Source organism: Microtus oregoni, unplaced genomic scaffold, assembly GCF_018167655.1.
Source record: "Microtus oregoni isolate MIOR12 unplaced genomic scaffold, Mior012 000045F_ref0000178, whole genome shotgun sequence".
NCBI classification, from domain to species: domain Eukaryota; kingdom Metazoa; phylum Chordata; class Mammalia; order Rodentia; family Cricetidae; genus Microtus; species Microtus oregoni.
Genome location: NW_024543219.1, coordinates 1464979 through 1480537, shown reverse-complemented (window position 1 = coordinate 1480537; position 15559 = coordinate 1464979). Strand labels below are relative to the sequence as shown.

At 46.2% G+C, this 15559-nt stretch overlaps 1 protein-coding gene across 3 annotated transcripts in view; it reads right to left on the bottom strand.

Moving 5' to 3' along the window:
- Positions 1-15559, bottom strand: part of Atp8a2 (ATPase phospholipid transporting 8A2) — a 537082-nt gene that overhangs the window by 218853 nt on the left and 302670 nt on the right. For all 3 annotated transcript variants that reach the window (XM_041633810.1, XM_041633811.1, XM_041633812.1), the window contains exons 26-27: positions 7895-8078; positions 4716-4826 (exon numbers count right to left, since the gene is read on the bottom strand). In XM_041633810.1, coding sequence (XP_041489744.1) covers positions 4716-4826; positions 7895-8078 — 295 coding nt within the window. The remainder of the gene's footprint in view (positions 1-4715; positions 4827-7894; positions 8079-15559) is intronic.

Here is a 15559-nt window from a genome sequence, read left to right as displayed (position 1 = left end):
CAGAAGGGACTGAACAGACTGTAGGGGATCATACCCAGAGTCTATGTGAAGAGGAGGGCAATGTTTCTCAAGGGTGCATTTCCAGGGTCTACGGGAAGAGAAAGTGGGAGGAAGCCTTGAACACACTAGCACAGGAGACCACTTCCTAAATAGAACCCCAGTAGCACAGACACTGAAAGAAACAATTAATAAATGGGACCTTCTGAAACTAAGAACCTTCTGTAAAGCAAAGAACATGGTCAACAAGACAAAATGGCAGCCTACAGAATGGAATGGGAAAAGATCTTCACCAACCCCACATCAGACAGAGGGCTGATCTCCAAAATATACAAAGAACTCAAGAAATTGGTCATTAAAGGAACAAATAATCCAATAAAAAATGGGGTACAGACCTAAACAGAGAACTCTCAACAAAGGAATCTAAAATTACTAAAAAGACACCTAAGGAAATGCTCAACATCCTTAGTCATCAGAGAAATATGAATCAAAACAACTCTGAGATTCCCTTACACATGTCAGAATGGCCAAGATAAAAAACATGAATGGCAACTTATGCTGGAGAGTCTGTAGAATAGAGAGAAAAAACACTCCTCCATTGCTGGTGAGAGTGCAAACTGGTACAGTCACTTTGGAAATAAGTGTGGTGGTTTCTCAGAAAATTAGGAATCAATCTACCTCAAAATCCAGCAATACCACTTTTGGGCATATACCCAAAGGATTCTCAGTCATACCACAAGGACATTTGCTCAATCATGTTCACAGAGGCATTATTTGTAATAGCCAGAACCAGGAAACAACCTAGATGCTCCTCAACTGAAGAATGGATAAAGAAAATGTGGTACGTTTACACAATGGAGTACTACACAGCAGTAAAAAATAATGACATCTTTAAATATGCAGGCAAATGGAAGGAACTAGAAAAAAATACTGAGATAACCCAGACTAAGAAAGACACATATAATGTATACTCACTCATAAGTGGCTTTTAGACATAAAGCAAAGAATAACCAGCCTGCCAGAGAACCTAGACAACAAAGAAGACCCTAGGAGAGACATACATGAATCTGCCTAGGAAGGAGAAAAAGACAAGATCTCCTGAGCAACCTGGGAGCGTGTGAGGCAGGGGGGAGGGTGAAAGGGGAGAGGGGAGAAAGAAAGGAGAGTAGGGAAAACATATAGCTTAATTAAAAACACTAAAGTATAAAAAAAAATCTATGTGTGACTGTAGAGAAACAGGCAAGAGCAGATAGCATGTAAGTAGTGGAGACTTCCAGTATGCATTCCATACAGCATCCAGAATAATGCATATTTCCCTTATACAGGAACCCCACTTTTATGGACTAGTACACCAAACAGGAAGGACCCGTCATGTCCCAATTTTTACTGGAAATCTAGACAATAGTCCTCAAAAAATAAGGTAGGCCACAGAGTGGGTGCGCATATGCATGCTACCCACATTGCCTTTAGACTATACTTTAAAATGTCTGGTAGTTACATATATTGGAGGGCGTTTGAGATGAGTACATATTACTACTGCACAGGTGCCTCTGTGAGCCACAAGGAAACCCTTAAGACACGTAACTAGCATGCTTAGTTTGTTCTCACTTAAATCATTAAATATAGCCTTATCTTCAGTATTTTATTTTATTTTTTTGCAAATGAGCACGTCTTTCTGTAGCAATCTTGGATCCTGCAGCTCAAGACCCACTAAAATAGCATGTGAGCAGTACCTTCCCACTCCGAAGGCCCTTCTGGAAAAACATGCTGGTTCCAGGGCATTGGCAGTGTCTAAGTGGACACTCTGACCATGAATCAGTCAAGGGCTTTGTTCTCTTGGTTTCCAAATTAGAACCTCCCACAAATTCTAACCAGAAATGGAGACACAGAATTGCGAGGGTTTTACATTCCTAAAAGTTTTCTGGGGAGTGTGTGGAAGAGCCTTTCGCAGCAGACCATTTAGCAATTCTTAGCCTAGTCATTTGAGGCACTCACTCAGCGCCGTCGGGGGGGGGGGGGGGGGCGTTCCAAGCAGCTCTTTGCAGACAGACTAAAAGGGTGCTCTACTAAGCTGCAGCCCGCTTGAAAAAAAAAAAAGGAGACAGAAGTAAGATAGTAGGTGTTAAGTGACTAGGAGGGCCCTGAGCGCTGCTCTGGGAAGCGGAAGGCTTGGAGCCCCATGTAGAATGTCTTGATAAGAAGCCTAGCTCATCAGCCATCTGCTGATGGTGAAGAAAACCAGATTATAAAGAAGCTGTATAAAGCCAACAGCTACAGGGACAGAGTCCTGGGAAACTTGGGGTGGTGTGTAGGATCCCAGCTCCCTTTATTCTGCCCATGCTATTATCTGTGACCCCGAGTGACACTAAGGAGTGACTTCTATCATGCGTGCAAAAAAAAAAAAAAATGAATGAAAGAAAGAAAGAAAGAAAAAAAAAGCTGTCCCTGCAGGAGAGGGACAGACATTTCCAAATTCCAAAGGGGGGCAGTAAAAATGAGAACGGGGGAAGATAATGATGACAAAACATGCAACATAAACATCTACATGGATTTGAACCTCCCTACCCTGAACCAAATAGTAATCACACCTGCAAACGTCCCCAGGTCCTGCTCTGCATATACTTGCTGTTCACTGTAAGCAGGCAGGGCCTTTGACACAGAGGACTCAGGGTAGGGAAGAGGACAGGCTGCAGGATGTTAGTCAGGTCTCTTCCAATCACTTGTAAGATTCTTTTAATGATCAGGGTGCTCCCAGCATAAAAGGAGCTACTGGGTCAATTAGAGCAGCCATCCTCTATGCTGAGGCAGCCACACTATGGGTACACAGAGCAGCAAAGAAATTGCCTTTATGTAAGCCAGCAAAATGCTGTTTCCAGGTGGGCTTGATCACGGAGGCACAGACTGCTTCTGTCCCACTGATGCCTTCGGCTGGGGAGCCATGCAGTATAAACAACTACACAGCTTCAGAAACCCCCTGTCCTGGTGTGGTTCCCCGACAAGAAACATTAACCTGTCCATGTGACCTGAAGGCTTCATTAGGAAGGAGTTAGCATGCTGATAAAGTAGTAATTGGTCACTGTTACATTAACAAGCTCGACCTGGGGACTTTAGGAGACAGCACCGGGAAAAGCCAGTTTCTTCCTTCACTAGTATTTTTGCTAAGAGTTGAAAAATTATACCATAATAAAATGAGATATTAAAATAGAGGCAACATTGATTTCTATTGCTCTAAGATGGACTTCCATCCCTTCTACCTCCTCTACCGCTTCTTCCTCCTCATCCTGTAGCCCAAGCTGATCTGGAACTCATTGAATAGCCGAGGCTGACCATGAAAGCCCCATCCTCCTGTCTACCTACCAAATGCTGGTATTACAGACATGAACCACCCTGTCTGGCTAAAACATGTTTATGGTCTTATTGACAGCAGCCAAGCTTTAACTTAACCCCTACCCCCAACATAGACCCCTATCCCCAGTTCCCCTCTCTTCCAAATGCATTTGACAATCTGATGAGTCAAGATAGCCTCACAGACACACTTTTAAAATGAGCTGTCCTCAGGAGGGAAAACCCAAGAGACCAGTACCAAGCAGCAAACTTAAAGAGCCTCCTTGACTCTGGGACCTTGCCCTCCACATAGCAATACATGAATTAGCATCTTGGAAAATTGTAGACCTGTGTTGGTTAGTTAGCTTTTGCCAACTTGACCTAAGTTGACTGTAGTCATCTTGGAAAGGGGACCTCAGCTGAGAAAAAGGCTTCCATCAGATTGGCCTATGGGCAAGTCTGTGGGGGCATTTTCTTGACTGATGAGGGATGAGGGAGGGCCCAGCTCACTGTGGGTGATGTCACCCATGGGCAGGCAGTCTTGAGGTGTGTAAGAAAACAAACAGAGCAAGCCATGGGGAGCAAGGCAGCAAGCAGCCCTCTTTAACGTCTTCTGCCTCAGTTCCTGCCTCCAGGGTTCTACTTTCAGTTCCTTCCCTGACTTCCCTTGGTGATGGACCACAACTAAGCTAAGCCAATCCTTTTATCCCCAAGCTGCTTTCGGTCAGCATTTTATCACAGCACTAAACAAGACGAGGACAATAGAACATGAACTGAGCGTAAGATTTTAAATGACCTTATCAGCTTCCTACTAGACGTCCCCCGGCCCCATTCTCACCTTTGCCACATGAGTCTTAGCATCCAAAAATCGCAGGGGCAGTGAGGACATGTTCAGGAAACAGCAGATGCCATGACAAACACAGCAGGGAATCATGCCCCATTTGTGCCCGTTCATTCAAGGAAAGAAAAACACAGGACAGGTTGCCTGGAAATGTCTCAGAGCCACCTAGAAAGATGGGCATCTCTATTTCCTGGCACTGACCACACTGGTCTCATTCTGCCTTAGCAAGTGGAATGCTTGCCTTAGCAAGTATTCTCTGCCACCACTGACACAAGTTAGGGCCAAGGAAAAGGATCCCAGGATCAGGGCAGGGAGGGGGAGCTTGGGAAGAATGCATGGCTGGACGAGGAAGAAAGGCCGCACTAGCCCTGGTTCCTTATTACAAGTCTCATGGTACAGTTTAAAGAAAGCTGCATGACACGGATCTTAGTAAGACTCAAGAGTACCTTTAAATTTGGATTTAATGTCAAAAAAAGAAGGGAAAGAAAGATGGCTTACTGTCTAAAGATGCCCTCTGCAGAGCCTGCCTCTTTGAGGGAAGGGATGTCCTTACCTCGATGATGTAGAGGACCACATTCTTGTAGAAGCAGTAGAGGATGCACTTGGTCACCCGGTTGTAGCTCCAGGCTCCATGAACTAAAAGCAGCTTCTCCAGGTAGGAAAACTGTAAAGGGACAGTGACAAAGTTCAGAGAAGCCTGCCATGGAGGAATAAAGGACATAGGCTGTCTTCATGAGCAGAAAACAGACAGGGAAGGGGAGGAGACCAGAACCTTAGGTAACCAACAAAACAAACAAAGAAACAAAACCTGCCCCCCCCCCACCCAGGTGGAGCTTTCAGAGCAGCTGAGAAGGAAAAGAAAAAAAATCTCTTCAACTGACTAATTATTGTTGTCCCCAAACAAGCTTCTGGCTTCTCACTAGGACTGTTTTGGAATTCTTTGAGCTAAATGCCTTTCAGGGACTTAATTAGGCAAGGAAGGTGACAGTGTGAGCTGTAAGAAAGGCAAATGGGAATGGGACAGTTCCACACGATCAGGTCACACATTTTATGGTGACCACAGGAGGAGGGACACTCACCCAGTGAAGGTTTTACTCAAGAAAGGGTATGCACTTGAGGACAGCGTTCTGTCAGCTTGTCAGCTAAAAGCAATTACACTTCCCATACCCCACAGAGACACAGGGACAGACTTACCCAGGGACACATAGATATAGAGACATACAGACATACAAATGTAACACACACACACACACACACACACACACACACTGTCTCCCCCTCTACATCCGTGGTATAGTCCTTCTTTATCTTCCACTCAGAGCACCCACCTGTGCAAGCAGGAGCAACTGATTAGCTCTGGATACGAGTGATTTAAGGGCTCTTGTCGTCCGAGACAAAGCCACACTATTCCAGGGGCATGTAGTGTAAAGCAGCTGTCACCCCAGAGTCAGACAAGAGAGACAAAAGCAGGGGCAGATGGGATGTTCTCTGGCAGACTGGGAACCGAGGGCTGTGGACGCGCACTATACCGTACAGTCCCTCTGCCTAGTTTAGGAGGCCAGCAGTGGCCAGTCACCTGGCCAGCAGCTGCTGTGCGTGCAAGCGTAAGGTACAGCAAGGGCTTGGAACCAGGGCTCTGGCCACTATAAGACTGCCTTGGTATCTTTTCTTTTCCTTATGGGTGCTTTTTTCAAAAAAACAAATTTTTAAAAAAAAAGCAACTACCCATATCAAAATAATAAAGAACATGGTGTTAACTTCAACCAGGCACAATTATCACTTCAATGGGGCAGAGGAACTCACCCCACTGATGGTGTTTCTGGCATGGTAATTAAGGAAGAGGCAGTTTAGAGTCCAGTGCTTGGCACAGACTCAGCCCTGAGATGACAGCATGCCTCTGCAGGACAATGAACAGGGAGATTCAGGCATGGATATCAGCGGCTGCCTTAGGTTCCTTTCAGAGCGATGGCTACTACCCTGGAGGGCAAAGAAAACCCCCAAGCGGACGCAGAAGGCTCTGTCCCACCCCTCTCAGATGCTTCCTTTTCATAAAAGCAGTTGCTTCGCCTTCCACATCCTACCCATGTGCAGCTTCAGTAAGGAATCCCTGCTCCCTAGACATCCTAAAGAGAAAAGCAGACAAATATTTGCCTGTAACTCCTAGGAAACCTCTTAAGTTCCCTTCCAGCCCCATGATGTTATAACTCAAGTATTTAATAATGCTGGGGTATATAACATCCACAGTTGCTGACAGCAGACAGGAAGCGTGGGTCCCACGGGCCTCTGCGCAGTTGATTCGGCAAAGTAAAGGAGCAGGTGTGTGTGGCAGCTCCCGAGTTCACAGGGGTCTGCTGTTCTCTGATGTTGGGCCTATGCTCAGACCTGAGGCCAGTTGTTGGGTGCATAGGACCTGCAGATTTCTCACCGGTAAAATCAGAATTCCTTCTGCCTACTTCAGGAATCAGCTCAGGGGTTTGACGTGCACAAAAAAAGAAAACTGACTTAGGCCGTTTTCAAAGCCATGTGGTCTGGGTAATTTCTTGCTGTCTTTGCCGAACCTCAAACCAGAAGGAAACCTGAGAGGCAAACAAACAGAGCTTCCTTCAGGGACGCCCCCCCCCCCCCCAAAGGAGCAGAGGACCAGACCACGAGCCCTGGGGCTTGGAAGAAGGGTTTTCTATGCATTGTAGCTGAAAAGGTGACAAAGCCACTGCTCCTAGTAACCACGCAGTTAGGGTTGGCATGTTCTTCAAAAGGCTGTCCAAGGAATTGGGGGTGTATGGCTGGTACTTCAGCAAATACAGGCATTTAGGCACATGACCCCACAACTGGGTAACTGGAGAACATGCCAGTATTCCCTGGGACTACACATCTGGATGATCCGTCGGGCCAGATAGCCCAGATCTTCCACAGGAGGGAAGACTCTTCTGACTAGCATGAAGAGTTAGACGTTTCTTGGATTCTCGGGGCACACTTGAGGAAACTAGGAACCAGATCAGTGTCCACGACCACAGAGCCGATCAGAAACACGCTGGCGACACTCAGTTTAGAGAGGAATGGACCGAACTCAGCCTGACTGCAGGAGGCTGCTTGCTACTGACCATGAGTCACCTGGCTCCTGCCCTCTCAGGTAACCTCACAGCAGGGGTCTTAGGTGGTTCACAGGCGTGACTGCCAAGGGGGGAGGGATATCTGTAAGTAACTGCTTTGTCCTGGCCTGAACCACTCGGCCTGAGCATGCCAGCCCTTCAAGAAGAAGGGAGGTCCTTGAGTGAGAGTCCAGCAGAGAAAGGCACTCTGAGAACAGCTGTTCTTCAGTGGGGGATGCATACAAACGCACATGCACACACATGCACACACACATGCACACACACGCACGCATGCACACATGCACACAGGCATGCCCGCGCACACACATACAAACACATACACACATACACACACACACACACACACACACACACACACACATCAGCAGGAACAGGAGTCGAGCTCAAGAGGCCTAGGGTCCTGACTCCCAGGAAAGGCACATCTTTGAAATGACAGCTCCATGAGCCAGTCCCACCTCTGGCCCAAGGAAACCCAACACTCTGTTCAACACTCAAACAACAGAGACATCAACTGGTACCTGCTGTTAATCTAGACCGTAACCTCCTAAAGTGGGCAGAGCCCTTGGGCTGAGCTCCTGTGCCCAGCTGCCATCACTGTGACAGGAAGGGGGGGGTGGCTGACCTGTGCAATGGCGTAATCTGAGTTGTTGGTGGCCTGCATGCCCTCGTTCCCGCTGATCCCGACCCCTACGTGGGCTGTCTGGATCATTCCCACGTCATTGGCACCGTCCCCGATGGCCAGGGTGATGGCTTTCACCCGCTTCTTCACAACATCCACAATCTCAGACTTCTGCAGAGGGGACACTCTGTGAGAGAAGAGAGAAGAGGGAGGAGTGAGGACAGGAGGCACCCTTCCTGAGGGGACAGCTGCGGCACACGGGCTGCGTTCAGAGGGGGACACCAGACAACCTCCAAATCCAGTGTGTACATTTTCCGCTCACATGGGAAGAAGCTTTGAGAAAACAGGGGTTTGTGGCTTTCGAGTGTTTGCCAGATCCACGGATGCAATCTTATCTCTAAAGCAGCCCGTTTGCCATTCAAGGCTGTGTGGAGTAAGTGGCAAGCAAACCCTCTGGGGGCTATGGGCATTGCCCAAGACCAAACACAGGTAATCTAGCTACCAGAAGTGAAAATATCTCCCAAATAAACCAGAACACCGGAAGAGCCTCCCCCCTTTACCCCTGTATTTTACTAGGCATCCTGTACAGAGCTGGAACTGTAAGGAAAATTCCAGAGAATTCACAGGAAAGAAAGAAAATGGGCAGGGCACAAGAAAGGGCAAGGAGAAACCAGAGTGACAGGAAAGAAGATTTTCTCTCTCTCTACCCAGAGATGACGATGTGTTTACCAGGCAGCCAGGGCAAGAGGCTGAGTCTGGATGGTCCCAGGCCTGAGGTCTTCTGCTACTGGAGGGGCAGGAGCACAGCCCAGTATGGGAAGACAAAAGTAGCCCTTTCCTGGGAGGATGGACAGATGCCAAGATCCCTCCGCACTCTGGGAAGAGGCCGTCTATGATCTAAGGACCCCGTGGGCAGCAATGTTGGTTAATAAACTGTTACGCCACAGTGTAAGCCAGGATGATTCAGGGGCATGAAAAGTGCCACAAGCATCTCAGGCCTGAGTTCTTTTTCATCCTGAATTGGTAAACTGACATTTGATTTGGGGAATTTACAAGGAAGCCCCCAGTTATCTCCAGAGGGAAGGACACAGTGGCTGTACTCACACGTGGGCTGTGTATACATTAGACCTGCATTTTTGCTTTTAAGTAATTTATTTATTTTTATTTTGTGGATATTGGCATTTTATGTTGGTGAATGTATACCTGTGTGATAATTTTAGATCCTGGAGTAATAGACAGTTGTGAGTTGCCATGTGGGTGCTGGAAATTAAACCTGGGTGAGTGCTCTTAACCGGGACCCATCTCTCCAGCCCTAAGACCTGCTCCTTAAGAACTGCACCACTTGGTACAGTTGTCCTTGACCCCCAAGATCAAGGGCACCCTGGGCAGATGTGGCGCTGCAGCTTCCTGGGTTTATATGTCACCCAACTGAGAGTGGGCTGGTTGGTGTAGAGAGAGGGGACATCACTTGGAGGGTGGCCACTGCACATTGAAGGAGGAGCTAAGAGAACTGTGGACATGAAATAAGGATGGAGCTAAATAGTGCAAGGATGTCGTTTGAGCTGAAGGTTGTTCGTTTTCTGTTGGGTGTTATAGTTTGGTTTTTAACATGTCCTACAGAAGCCCACATGTTAAAGGCTTAGTCCCCACGTATTGAGAGTGGTGGAGCCTTTAAAAGATGGGGATTGTGACTGGAGAGATTGCTCAGCGGTTAAGAGCACTGAGGTTGATACCCAGCATCTATATTATGTCTACAACCATCCGTAAGTCCAGTTACAGAAGATCTAATGCCCTGTTCTGACTTCTGTAAGGGCCAGGCACACACACAGAACATAGACATACACCCAGGCAAAACACTCATACACAAAAAACAAAATAATCTTAAAGATTTTTTTTTAATTAACAAAAAGATGGACCCTAGTGGGAGGTCTCTCACTTATGACGAGCATGATGTTGTGGGACCAAGCTCCTCATCTTTCCTTTTCTACTTCCTAGCCTTGAGGTAAACATCTTTGGTCATGTACTCCCTGCCATGGTGTTCTGTTTCCGTGAGCAACAGACAACAAGGATGATCGATGATGGAGTGAGAGCCTCCAACCCTCCAAAACCAACAAAACAAAACAACAATACAAAGCCCCTTTCATCCCAAATAGCTTCCCTTATTGTAACAGAAAGCAGGCTAAAGTGACCAACAGGAGCGAGCTGCAAGTCACCAGGTTTGTTCGGTCTGGCTCTGAGATTTGGCTCTGAAGTCACTCGGTTAAGCCTACAGCAATGGCTGGCAGTATACCCCATGAATATCCAACAGCTGTCTCTTTCCAGCTAGCAAAAGCCAGAGGCGTATAAAACAAGTGCTACCCTGGCATTGGAGGCGCATGAAATTCTCATCAAGACTTTATTACGCTCTTACACTGTAAGACCTTGAGAAAATGTAAGCCGAGCCCTCGCTCAGGGTTCAAAACAGATGTCAAACGGCCAATTTCTACAGAGCCGACGGGGCACCGCTACACTTCAGCCGCGCGGAGCCCTTGAGGATGCCAAGTTGCCACGGAGCAGAACACAGCTCTTTCCTCATCTTAATTCGGGACCTGGAACCACGCACCATACTTAATAAGCATTCCCAGCATATAATGTGTTCACCCCATAAAGTAAAGCCCCAGACCACATCTGAACTGAGCAAGGAGCTTGGCACACTTCTGTAACCAATTTTGGTGCGTTATGAATGAAAAACGCAAACGCGAAAAGTTCCATCAACTGAAGAGGTAATCTACGTATATAGAGAATGCAATCGATTTACAAATGAAAAACTCCCTCTTGAGAGAAGGGCTCAGTGCCCCCACAGCATCTCATTTTCTGTGTCTCGACTTTTTAAAGCTCGTTTTCTCAAGTTACTGAGAACATAATGCATAAGTAAAACCAAGGGTGGATGCTTCCACAGAAGTGACGTCATACATTAGTGTACCTGAGCTATCTTTCAGAGTGGTATAAGTGAGCTTAGCAAGTCCCTTTCAGACGGGGCTGGGTCTAGATTATGGATTGGAGTACAGCGTTCCCACGAGCTGGAGGGGTTGAAAAAGATTCCTTTCAGAAACATCCAAGAGAATGCCAGGCAGATCACTGACACCAGCCGACAAACCAGACTCACTGACACCTTTCACTAGCTGATCCCAAACGATTAACGAGACAACGTACAAGAGGTTTTCAGGTCACTGTGCCAGATCAGTGATTTTTCAAGCAACCAAAACAAGGAACAAAGTCATTGGCAGACCCTCATTCGGAAAGCCAGGGAAGGGCCTGTGCTGTGGTTTGGATGAGAAATGTCCCCCATAGGCTCATGGATTCAAGCCCTTGGTCCCTGGCTGGTGGCACTCTTTGTGCAGGCTAGAGAACCCTTAGGAAGTACGGCACTTGGCCAGCCTTTGAGTTTTAGAACCTGTGGTCCCACTTCCTGTTCTCCGCTACTTCCTGTGTGTCTTTGAAGTATAATCAGTATGCTTTCTGTTCCTGCTGCCACACCTTTCCCGCTGGATCCCCTCTGGAAACAGGAGCCAGATCAACCCTTTCTTCCTTCAGCTGCTTTGTGTCAGGACACTGGTGCGGCAACGGAGAAGTCACAGAGAGCCTGCGATGGGCCGAGGTGGTTTGTGTCGGGGTGATGAAAGTACTTCCTGGTTCCCGTGTTTCCTAGCCACACTTAAATGATACCACAGGTACACAGAAAAGGTCAGATAAATAATAATAATAACAACAACAACAATAAATAATAGTTCTGCAAAATCATTGAACCTCATTTAGTTCTTACAGACCTTACAGAGTCTTCTTCAAAATCAAGACGTAGCCTCAATTTAGGCTGGTATTTCATTTAAGATAGTCTACAGGTGTGAATCTGTCACAGAAGATGGAAGTGGGGGGCGTCAGAATGAGAGAGATAATATTTACCCTCCTCTTTCCTGTGCAATGCTGTGGAAGACTATCTATATGAAGTCTAAAACCCAGAAGGACTGAGCAACACACTGCCAACGTATCAGATTTCACTTGAAAAAGTGTTCACTTTCCTGTAGTGGAAACTATTCCACGTTGGGGATTTTTCTCTGAGTAGAGAAGCATTTAAATAAAAGACTATGACACGTTCCTTCTAGCTGCCACTTATCTTCCAAGGTTACAGTTTCTTTCCAGATTTATTTATTTTTACTTAATGCATATGAGTGTAGTATCTGCATGTACGTAAATGTGTCACAGGCATGCAGTGCCTGGAGAGGTGGGAAGAGGGCATTAGATTCTCTGTAACGGGGTCTACAAACAACCGTGAAGCTGCCACGAGAGTGCTGGGAACTGACCCTGGGTCCTTTGCAAGGGCTCTCAATCATGAAGTCATCTCTCCAGCCCCATGAAAGTCTCGTATCTCGGTCTTGAGATGGTTCAGTGGGGGAAAGGGACTTGCAGCCAAGTCCAGTGACCCAAGTTTGACCTCTGGGTCCCACATGGTAGAAGAAGAGATCCAACTTCCTCCAGTTGTCCTGTGATCTCTACATATACACGTGACACACTTGTGTATATACATATATCCACACAATAGTTCATATAATTTAAAGTTATCTTATTTTAAGCATACACACACACACATACCTAATTTGTAGAAGCCCTCTCATAAGGCGTCCTGAAGAAAGCACCTCCACGCTATGCAGCAATCAAGAGCTGGGTCTCGCCTCTCACAGCCCCCTTTGTTGTTTCATGACCCCCCACATACATGCACACCTCTTTCACATGGTGCCTTCAAAGCAGTGAAGATTGCTTCTCCACCACCCCCACTCCCCACCAGACTCCTAACACCAAACTGTGTCATACAGCAGAGATTCCATGAATAACGTTGAGATTTAGATCCTGTTCCCCAAATGCAGTTCACCTCTAGCTCTAACTACAAAGCAAGGCAAAAAGCTGCCTCAGAGTCCCACACAAGCAGCAGACCCGGGACCATGCAGTTGTCAGACAACCATGAGAGACCACGGAGACAAGCAAAGAATTCAAGATTGTCTGGACACCTCCGTGAAATCCTATTTTCCATGAATGATAGTTCACAGAAAGCAGATAAAAATACGTCATTTTACCGTGCTCTGGGGACAGACCCTGTTTGCAAACTTCCTGACCAACATGCTGGTGGTCCCGATTTTATTTCCTGTTAGGGTCCTTGAAAACATTCCAGACTTCTTCTGACAGCTCCCATTGACAAATGGGCAGCAGCGATCTCTGGCCTCACCAAGGCTCTCCTGGGAAGGGCTAACATGTGAACCTGGTCTTTTCTTCCACCTTGCTTCTGCAGATCACAATGCTTTGATTGTTAGAGGCCAACCATTAGCCCCTGGATATCATCTTGCACAAGCACTCGATGGGCTTTGTAGATACTTGCTCTCTGGGCATCAGGACTTCTCACATGGTCGTTTGGCAGCATTGGAAAATGTACGTCAGTATTTGCCTAGAATCACCTTCTCCTGCCATCTGGCATGCCTCACAAGGACCCTGGCACTATTAAGAACTATTCAGCAGTCTCTGGTAGGATAAGCATTTAACTTGTGGATTAAATGCAATGATGAACCTCTATCTATATTTGTAATAAAACCTGGCAAAATATGACATGATCCCTGGTGTGGTCCAGGCACCTTTGTGCACTGTAGACCAGAAAACATCTGATAGCATTCTCTCTGTTTCTTCCCTATCAGTCACAAGGTTCTGCAGCAGAGGCTGCTATGGTCAAAGCACCAAGAGTCTGCAAGAAAGTCATGGAGAGCAGGCAGCAGTGTGAGCAACTGACTTCTGTCTTGGTAGCGTAACTAGCCAGTAACTTTGGGAATTTCACACCTATATTAAATTTAAATTGCAGGAGCTTACTATTCCTATGACATCATTTAAGCCCTGAAGCTTATTAACAATAAAGTATAAGTATTAATTAACAAAATCACTAAGATACAATGTTTCCATCTTCCAGGATAGACCATTGCCATATGTTCTCCACTTTGAGACAGGAAGGAAGGTAGCCCAGGATAGCAAAATATGTGTGTGTGTGTATGTGTGTGCACGTGTGTGTGTGTGTGTGTGTGTGTGTGTGTGTATCCCAGGGTAGGCCCCAAACTCTCAATTCTCCTGTCTTATCTCTCCAAGTCCTGGGGTGACAGGCAGGTATCATCATGTCTGGCATACCCAAAATTTTAAAATCAAGATTTGAACTCTGGCTTGTACTTCACAGAAAAGGGGGTGTGAGCTTCAAAAACATTCTTGTATAGCTATGTTGCTGTGGCAGTGTGTACTTTCAAGGCGCATTAAAGTCATTGTCAATATAGAATCTTTACTCATGCAGTTTGTTCTGCCAGTGCACACATCACCCACAAGACATAGTCTTGGTTCTTCTGTAAACCGTCCTGGTACATTGAGCTCTCACTCTGAATCACCTACCCAGAGCTATAGATTGATGCATTTTATCTGTCCTTCTCTTGCGGTTCCAGGAAAACAAGAGGGAAGGTGCCCTAGCACTGAGCTTCTTACTCATAACTCTTGGAACATAAGGATGTAAGACTAGCCACTCTAGTAACCCAAAGCTATTCTGTCGCATCTACAGCTAGTCAACTAGTTCAACACTACAAACGGTTCTTTTAAAATCTAGACTTAAATGGAGAAAGCCCCTAACAACTGGTTTAGAGATTCTGTCTGTCTGTCTGTCTGTCTATCATCTACCTACCTACCTACATCATCCATCTTCTGTCTATCATCTATCTATCTATCTATCTATCTATCTATCTATCTATCTATCTATCTACCTATCATCTATCTATCTATCTATCTATCTATCTATCTATCTATCTGATGGAGGAAGGTCATTGGCTAATAAAGGAACTGCCTTGGCCCATTTTATTGGTTAGGACATAGGTAGGGTAGGAGGAGTAAACAGAACAGAATGCTGGGAGGAAGAGGAAGTGAGCTCAGTCTCGACCGCTCTGCTCTCGGGAGCAGACGCCTGAGAGAGATGCCATGCCCCGCTCCTGGGATGAAGCTCCGACCCAGGATGGACTAGGCTAGAATCTCCCCGGTAAGCACACCTTGGGGTGCTACACACAGATGACTAGAAATGGGCTAAATTAATATGTGAGAATTAGCCTAGAAGAGAATGGGCCAAGCAGTGTTTAAATGAATACAGTTTGTGTGTTGTTATTTCGGGGCATAAGCTAGCCGAGCAGGCAGCTGGGGTGCTGGGGACGCAGCCCCACCGCTCCTTATGACTACATCTATCTATCTATCTATCTATCTATCTATCTATCTATCTATCATCTATCTACCATCTATCTATCTATCTTTTATCTATATATCTATCATATATCTACCTATCATCCATCATCTATCTATCTATCTATCTATCTATCTATCTTTTATCTATATATCTATCATCTATCTACCTATCATCCATCATCTATCTATCTATCTATCTATCTATCTATCTATCTATCACCTGACTGATATCAGTGACTGTGCCACTGGCAGCTGCTCTGACCCTTGTAAGCCTTCTCTTCTAGGCACCACACATCGTCCTACTGCTGTGAGTAGTCATGGCAACTTGATACTCTTTATTAGCTGAGCAAATCTCTATAACTTGATCCTGACTAAGGTTGTAAAAGCTGCTTCAGC